Source organism: Antennarius striatus, chromosome 10 (genome assembly GCF_040054535.1).
Source record: "Antennarius striatus isolate MH-2024 chromosome 10, ASM4005453v1, whole genome shotgun sequence".
Lineage (NCBI taxonomy): Eukaryota > Metazoa > Chordata > Actinopteri > Lophiiformes > Antennariidae > Antennarius > Antennarius striatus.
In genome coordinates this window covers 16,127,087-16,136,317 of record NC_090785.1, presented here as the reverse complement: position 1 = coordinate 16,136,317, position 9,231 = coordinate 16,127,087, and the positions used below count along the sequence as shown (strand labels likewise).

The following is a 9,231-nucleotide window of genomic DNA, read 5'->3' as shown; positions in this document are numbered from 1 at the left end:
TTTTATATATAGTACCTTGTATCTCTTGTTTCAGAGAAAACTCTTTGAAACCACCTGCACTGATGTGCTTGCCTGTAGAACCATTATGTTATACCAAGCCTTCCCCAACATCTATAAAAATGGAAATAAAATTAATGGAATCTTCAAAGAGGACAATTATGTCATTTTCACATTTTATTAAACAATTCCCCCCTTCCATACACACACAAGACCAAATGGAGCCATACAGGCCCAACCAACTCGTTTAACTGGGGACCAACTGGAACCCCTGAAGGACTCACTGGTGGACTACTGGTTGAGAACCACTGCTTTACAACAAACTAAATCTCTGCTTTCAACAACTCAATGTTTACAGGAAGGACATATCCCAGTACCACAATATTTGTCTCCCCCAGACTGTCTGTCTCCCCCCACCTGTCTATCTGTCTGTCTGTCTGTCTGTCTGTCTGTCTGTCTGTCTGTCTGTCTCCCCCCCAATCTGTGTGTCTCTGTGGGCCTGTGTCCGCCAGTCTCTGTCAGTCTGTAGTACTGTAAAATTAAGTGACAAGAGGTCTCTAGGTGTGACTTTTGTCAGTTTTTCTTCAGCAAACACAGTAGGCATTTGAAAATGTACTTTTTCTTGTCTGCGTCCACGTTGTCCTTTTTCACTTCTACAAACTCGAACATATCTTTAAGATGAGGCCATGGGTTTTCTTCCTCCGCCTCATCATGTTCATCAGATTCAACGGAGGCTTCTTCAGCAGTTGACATTGCCACCGCAGTCTTGTTTTGAGCTGATTGGGTAGGGGATGAAGTATTTCCGCTTTTACGTCAATCCCAGTTGAGAACGTGTACTTTGATAGGTTTCCTTCTTTGACGAACACTGCGTGTGGCCAATTGCATTTTAGGGGGGAGGGGGGAACAACAACAGGCAAACCTAAAAGTAACAAGTATTCATGAGCCTTCTCAGAAATTAACTTAATTAATTAAAAAAATTTGCCTTGGAAATGTATTCGAGTAAGAGTAAAAAGTATGAAAGAATTCTAGTATTTGAGTAAAGTAAAAATCCTCAGAATCTGTACTTAAGTACAGTACTTAAGTAAATTTACTCCGTTACTGTCCACCCCTGCCAGACTGTCATAGGTGAATATCAAACGGCAATACTGCTGTTTCTCGCCAGCTCATTATAAAATAACAAACATGTAAGAGGATTTAACTTTCATTTGGTGGTTTCAGGGTAAACTAAAGCTTACAACACCCAAGTTATAGTCATATGTAGTGTACTTTTAATATACTAAACTATTATATGAAAGATTATAATATCCATTCACAAACCAGGTTGTCTTTGTTAAATATAAATGCATTTGATGTGTTCAGTTTGAGGTTCTACTCCATTCTTAACCTTGATAAGTAATCTCAAGATCTTTAGTTGTTTAACAAAAAAAGAACATTTGAAACACTTGACTCAGGCTATTTCTCAAGTGTCAAGACATTTTTATTGCTCTATATATCTTATCTGTTGTCCTCCCATGGATCTTTGGGATAGAATTACGTGGTCAGTGTAATCTATAATAAATTGCAGCAGTGAGCCAACATCCAGTTTTACGATGACAAAGAAAGTATTTTCCTATTATCCGGATTTCCCAGCCGTCCATCATCTCCCTGAATCTCCAACTGATGACTGGCTTTCCTGGACTGAAATAGACTTAGCTGCTGTCAACACACAGGACTGATATATTCAGATGACTTATATTTTATTTTTTTCAAAATTTTGGCTTATTTTTTTTATTTTTGAGCTCTCTAATGAACATAAAAGAGACGGCAATGAGGACATAACATTATAATATGTACATCATTTATTTCAATACAACTGTCACAGTATACATTTGTTGTTTTTTTTCTATAAATACCAAAGACACCACATGTTGTAATAGGCATCATTAGCTTAACAGTGAAAAAACATTTGTGCGAATATAGCTTGCAAACATTTAGTAAACATTCAGCTGAGTTGCAACTTTTTTTTCCCTCTGGCCATGAAAAAAGTACAGGTACGACAGGCTTAGTTACCACAGGAAGGCTAAAGCATAGTTTCAATGAAAATTCACATTCACACAGCAATTGATGAGAAAAAAAAGGGTATCTCTTCTGACTCTCCAGCCTATCTTCAGTCTTCAAATGAGTCACAAATGAGTGAGAGGGCTTCTGTGGAGATATTATGGTGCAAGATAACAAGCAATGCTCCACTGCTCCAACTAATAGTTTTTGAGCTCAAATGTGGATTTAAAATTCTACAAATGTTTCATGAATGTGCAATAAAGAGTTTCATCATGGGAATCTTTTTGTGGAGTACAGTGACTTTAATAGATAGGAACATAATTGTAGTGAGGACAGTGGCCCAATAATCTTGATGAAAGTGTTTAAATTTGTTATATGGCTTTCTGTAGATTATCTTGCATTGATAACGTAAGATAGACACAATAAGAACATTAAGACTTGTCACTTGAAATTCATTCTAAAAAGATCCATTTTCAGAGTGGGTATTAATCTGTGGCCAAAATGGGTATGTTAAAACTGATGGACATCCAGATTTTTGTTTGTTATCCCAAACCATTAGCTGTATTTTGGAGTGTTAACCGGTCAGCTAATTGTACAGGACTCGTCCATGATGGTGTATGTACATCAAGTGTCATGGGTGATGGAACGGTGTAAAGAGAGACCTTTGCCAGGAGGGTGCAGTGTGTGTAAATACATTTACGTTATTTTCCAATTGGACTAATACAGATCACAAGAAAATATTACCACACTCCACAAACACCACAAACATCACCACAAATATAGAGCAGACATGCAAAGATTGCTTATGAAGTGACTGATGTGTTATATACACACATATTTGGCAATTAAAGGGACAGTTGATGCCAAAATGAAAAATACATATTACTCTTACCTGCAATGTTGTTTAACTACCTACATAGTGTTGATGTGAAATAATTTAAAGTAATTCCCAGTAAACATTTATACTGTCTTCTCATTAATGACCTTAAAATATAAATTCTAAAATTTAAAAGTCCTGCTTTCTCCATCTAGGATTTATGACCATGTCTCATGAGTTAAACAAATAATTTACACAAATCAGATGTCAGGAAAGAGTGAAAATATTTAACTGTCCCTTGAATTGACACAGTCAATAATTATATAACGGAAAGCTATACAAGTAATCGTATCACTTTTGTGCTTTACAGTGTGGATTTTGGAGGAAAAGATTTATTAACATCTACATTTACTTCGCCGAAAATCCATGAAAAAGAAAAACAGAGCAACAAAAACAACATTCTGAAAAGCTTGTTTTTCACATGGCTAACATTGACATGTGATGTCACCGTAGTTACATCTATTTCTGAGGTCAGTGACTGCAGCACTGACCAAACGTAGCAATACAGTACATAGATATTCCCCTGAGGGAACAAAGTTCACAGTTTTGACAGTGTCAGTTGACCTTGCTCTGGAGGTTACTGTATCAGCATAAATTACCGGTCCCTAGCACTGTTTCAGACTGGTAGAGAATCCTTGCTCCTTCTCCTGCCTTCAGCCATTCTAGCATGCTGTGGCTTCAATCATAAGTATGACATAACCAAACAGAATTGAACTTAAATCTATAGTACAACTCACTTACTCCTCTTTGGAAGTGATATTCCAAAGAGTCTATTGTGTGACTGTGTGTTTGTGGGAATAGGGGATGGGTTAACTATCTGAGCTGTCTGCAAAATGGTTATTTTATATTATTGCTTGCTTGAGTAAAGAATGTGTGATTATAAGATGGGTAGTTTGAAAAAGAGTCTAATTTAATTTTTACCCCTTAAATCTCATTACAACCGCAAATTGTAAACAATATACTTTCAAATCAACTGATCTCTTTGTGTTATTTTTGGGACAAATTTATCTGATGCTCCACCTAAAAAGCATAGATAATGTATTTATTCATGTTTATTGGGTTGGGCTCAGCCGGATTGGGGCATTTCCTGGAGCCGGTACACAAACTGCGTCAATACTAAATTGACTGAAACTGACAGTCACAAAAGGAAGCAATGAGGAACTTCTCAGTGCCATATCTCATCTGAATGTTTGACTTATTTTATAAAACATCCGTTGACAATGAGGAGACTGGGAAACGTCATGGAGCAGTTTGATAGGTGCACTGCCTTGGACTATTTTCTTGTCTCTGTCTCATGTCTGGAACTTTATTATCTCTTGTGGCTATTTCAGCATGCTGTTTATTATTATGTGTGGTTTGTACCCTTCTACCACGACTATGGAAACGGGTCTCAGGTTTCAATCATCACTGCAAAAGCTGAAACACAGCAACCACAAAATGTAATAAACAAACAATAGTTACTGCCAGCATTCAGAAAGGAACAAAACAATTAGGTTTTCTTACACCTAGGCTACATAATCGCCACATAATGTACCAAATGCTGATTTTGATATTGCACAAATTAACCCACGCCCTGATGCAAGATATGACAGGCAGTACTGTATGTCCAGTAGTAAATTATTTTAGCATATACATAGACTACCTTAAATTTTTAACCACAATGATTAATTTCAGTTTTTCTGAAAGATACCAGATACAATCGGGGTGAAAGTGATCTTTATAACACATACTATAGAAACTATCAAGCTTCAGCATATAACAGGGTGGCCGCAGGGTTAGGGTTTCTCAGTCAGCGCCAGTGAAATTTAGATAACTTCATATCTCTGGTATTATCTGCTGGAGTCTCTCATGCAACAGGCTGTAAAACTCTAGAAGGGGGAGCAGAACCTCGGAACTTTGCTGAGCAGTGAAGAGACAGGAAGGTTCTGCAACACCTGTTGTTGATCATCATGGAAATGAAATGACGGCTAATCACAGTTTTGCTTGGCTTGGAATGTATTGTGTTAACCAATGCAGCAAAGCGGCATTAAGTATGATTCTTCCGTAGTCCTTTCCAACAGAAATGTAATGCCTCTTTTCATGCTAAATTAGCATGCCAGGATGAAATTCAGAACAAGAAATTGACTAAATAGTTTTTATGCTGCTGTGATCTAAGTTGTGAGCTCTTTTGAACAAGAATTCAGGGATAAAACAACATGCCAACAAATTAAATTTGACCCAAATAATAAGTAATTATACAATACAGAGACGATTTAGTCACGTAAATAAACAACTGAGATACTGCCCTTTAATTCCTGAGGACAGTGAATGTATTTGAACTATTTTAGATTATCGAGAAACATGTATTGATAGTGGAATGATGAGGTAGATGAACATAAAACTTCAATCTAACAAAAGGACAATCTTCTTACAGTATTTTTCACTACATTGAAAGAGGTGAGATATACATTCCACAATGGAACACGATTATTATGTATTTTTTAAAGTACACCAAAACTAAACAGGTTTGGATTGATCTTACCTTTTTATTAACATTTTTTTTAAAATTTCATGATACTAATGTAAACATGTCTGGAATACCCTGTCAACACTTATCTCTGGCATTGGACTTTAAAGGACCGTTGTTACACTGAGACCTTTATTGCAGTTCCCATTGGTGTCCACCACTCTGTCCACAACACTGCAAACACCTACTTCCTTCTCCAGACATCCTTCATTGGCATCACTGTCTTCAAAGCTGCCCTTACTCCTCCCTTGGTGCTCACTCACCCAGCTATGCCCGCTGTAGAAGTAGCCATTAATGGGCCCTGGGTTGCTCAAGCGGTTTCTCTTCAGGCAGAGGATTTCCTTGAAAGCATACCTGAATTCAGGGCTCCGGCAGTAAATTAGAGGGTTGAAGGCAGAGTTTGCGTAACCTATCCAGTTGAGTATCCTGAATGTAAGGTCATTGTGCTGATCCTTCCATATGGCCACCACCACATTAAGTAGGAAGAAGGGTAGCCAACAGAGAGTAAAGATCCCCATGATGATGCCCAATGTCTTTAGGGCTTTGTGCTCCCGCAGGCAAAACTTGACTTTCTTATGACCACGCCCATTGTTTGTCTCTAAAGTTTTGAGGTTGCTGTTGTCACTATTGTGGAAGCGTCCAACGCTTTGGTCAATTTTCTTCAATTGCCGCTTGGCCTCCTGGAAAACTCGGCTGTACACAAAAACCATGATGACCAAAGGGATGTAGAAGGAGATGATAGAGGAGGTAATGGCATAAGCCATGTTGGTGTAGAATTCACAGCAGTTACTGTCCTCAATGCACCGCTTAGCTTCCTCATCATTTGATATCCACCATTTCATGTGGATGGGAAGGAAAGATATCAAAGCAGCAATGACCCACACCAAGACAACCACAAGGCGGGCTCTGCACTTGGTCAGCATTGACTGGTAGCGGAATGGAGAAGTGATGGCCAAATAACGATCTATAGCTATGACACACAGGGTTTCGATGCTTGCAGTCACACAGAGCACGTCGGTTGCTGTCCAGAATTCACACCAGAAACTGCCAAAGTGCCAAGTCTTAAATATGATGTAACAAGCACCAAAAGGCACCACAATGAGACCCATGACCAGGTCAGCACAGGCCAGGGATGTGATGAAACAATTGGTGACATTTTGGAGACGCTGGAAGCGGGCAATCGCAGTTATGACTAAAATGTTGCCGAAGACGATGCACAAGATGAGTAGAGACATGACCATACCCAGCAGGATCATTGTTGCCTCACTGTAACCCTCCTCTTGCTTAGCTGGGTCTGACACAGTGATCAGCTCTGTACTCACATTGAGGTACACTGCGGGGGTTGTACTTCCCATCTGAATAAACCATACGTAGATAATACACACACAACACATATGAGACAAAAACACAAAGGTGAAGATTGTACTTTAAACCTATTAAACTTTATGACTGTTATTCTATAAAAGGAATGAACAGAAAGCATAAGAAATGCTCCGTTATAGTAATAGAAATTCTGTATAGAAAAATAACATTAAAGTTTGGTTGATTTTAAATTCGCACTAAAAGGAGAATAAACCTCCCAGCACAAAAAACAAAACAAATCACACCCTTTAGCTTCAGCAAACACTGCTCATAGAGCATGTTTTGATATTAAGAAAGAACAGAAGTACCAACCTCCACAGGTAGTTCTTATTTACTGCCTCCCATACAAAGCAGAAATGTCACTGATCAAGTAGTTCCTGTAAGTATTAACTGTCACATGTCCTTTTCCCTGCCTGCTTTTGATAAAGTCAGTCTGACGCTCTCAGTTCCTCAGTTGAGCTGTTTCTTCAAATGTGTCTCTCAGACTATTTGTCAGAGCCCTTATAATGTGCTGTGATGACATCATGGTCAGCGATCAGCCAATCAGAGAGTTAGCCTGAGGGTGCTGCAAGCTCCTGAGAGCTTGAACATGTTGTCCCTGCAGCCACTGTTGCAGGCAGCATGAGAGAAAATCTGTTAAAACAAAAGACATTTAGTTCTGTCTTTATACCTTTTATAACTAAAATTCCTGTTTGTAAAAAATACAACTAATGTGTTCAAAGTTGAAGAAACTTTATGCCCACCAGTATGGTTTTTGTCTGTTTTGACTAAAAGTAAAAACAGACAAAAACCTGTGTATAATGTAACGGTTTTTAGAGGTTTGACTATTAGTTTTCCTTCCTGTTGTACTTTAATGTGAAAGTTTGATGTGCTTTTCCTGCCTTGTTTAACATGAAACTATAAACAACATAAACGAAAATCTGAAAGTCTTCCTTGCAGAAAGCAAACACGGGATCAAATTATTTGCATTCATGTAACGTTGCAACAACAATTTTCTATAGGTTAAACAAAAGAACAGATAATACAATCATCCGCTTTGGATTTTGTTATGAATTTGGACTATTTTGAAATATAATTCAAATTCTAAGAGTGTAGGTCCTGTACATTAATGTATTAGATAAGCAAACACCGACCTTTTCGTTGGAACTGATGTTCATCACAGATTTGAAAAAGCAGAGGAATGACAACTGATCATCTGCTATGACACATTTTTTTTCTTTTTTGTGCTCTACTTTGTGTGTGCCTCAATCTTCCTTGAACTTCGACTGAATACCAATAAGTAACTATCATTATGATAATGTGTTGACATTTGACTGTTTTACTACTGAAATATCAGTGGAGCGTTTACAATGTTAGAACATTAACAACAAAATTTAACTTTAAGAGATACAAACAGAGAGGAAAAGAGAGAGTGCTTGCAAATGCCAACAAACCTTTGAAAAGTTGATTTGCATCACAATCTGAAACAATCCAACCGTAACATTATAGTGTTTGTCTCCTGCTACAATATCACCTAATAGTAGTGCATTTTTAGGGTATACTGTGCATTTCACGGATAGTTTAAACCAAAATGAATGATTATACGTAAATCAATCCCTGAGCTACTACTTTGCTCTGCTTTTTTCACTATCGGGGCTAACGCTACCTGAGAATTTTGACTAGCGTTTGCTCACGCTAATCCAATCATTGTGACCAAAATTCCTAACTTTTCTTCATTCTTTAGTCTTTAAATATGTCCAAAGGTTTTGTCTGGATTCAGTATATGAAGTGTATACTACTTACATGGAAACATTAGTGTTATGTGCGCCCTTGCACATAACACTCGTGGTAGGGAGACATGTGATATGGTAAGCGAATTATATTGGTTATCCAGAAGTGCGCTCCGTTCTGTCAGTCTCGGAATTAAGTGAGACACAAAAGTTCTTTAAATATATCATGACAAGTATAACACTTTTTGTGTTTTGTGTTTTCTTTTGATGAGATGCCATAATGGCAGCTTAACAATAGTCTCTATTATCCTGAGCTCTCCAAATAGAGTTTTTATAAAGGGACTTACAAACCAAACACAAGAAACTAAATAAGACAGGTTTTAAGCAAAACAGGCCAACAAATGTCTCAGGCTGGCTGTGTCAGTCAGTTTCCAGTAAACTCTTGACAGGTTCTTTGCGCTACTGCAGAGATGGGAGAGAGCAATCTGTTCAATACACCTGTGATGATTAAACTGTCCCTTCATGGCGCCATTGTCTGAACCTTTCACGCTTTCTGTTCTCTGAAATTAAGCTCCAAACTCCACTGAGACTGAGGAAGCTGTAGTGCATCACGGGACAGTTGATTCCCTGTATCTGCTGAAACAAAAATATTACCCAACCTTCTGCACAATGCATCAGCCTGCAGAACAAAACTGAGAGGTGGATTTGTGTAGAAGCAGCTTCCTATAACTGACCTTTTCACC

The 9,231-nt window shown here is 38.1% G+C and overlaps 1 protein-coding gene across 1 annotated transcript; it reads right to left on the bottom strand.

Annotated features, from left to right (window-relative positions):
• Positions 1 to 1,827: 1,827 nt before the first annotated feature.
• Positions 1,828 to 7,238, bottom strand: adrb2a (adrenoceptor beta 2, surface a). Its single transcript, XM_068326223.1, has 2 exons — positions 7,092 to 7,238; positions 1,828 to 6,772 (listed from the first exon to the last, which is right to left on the bottom strand). The coding sequence occupies exon 2, from the start codon at positions 6,770 to 6,772 to the stop codon at positions 5,522 to 5,524; it is 1,251 nt and encodes a 416-aa protein (XP_068182324.1). The 5' UTR covers positions 7,092 to 7,238; the 3' UTR covers positions 1,828 to 5,521.
• Between the last annotated feature and the right edge of the window lie 1,993 nt (positions 7,239 to 9,231).

Bases quoted from the DNA above. Each gene is read 5' to 3' on its own strand.
- adrb2a (XM_068326223.1), bottom strand. From the start codon at position 6,772: ATGGGAAGTACAACCCCCGCAGTGTACCTCAATGTGAGTACAGAGCTG.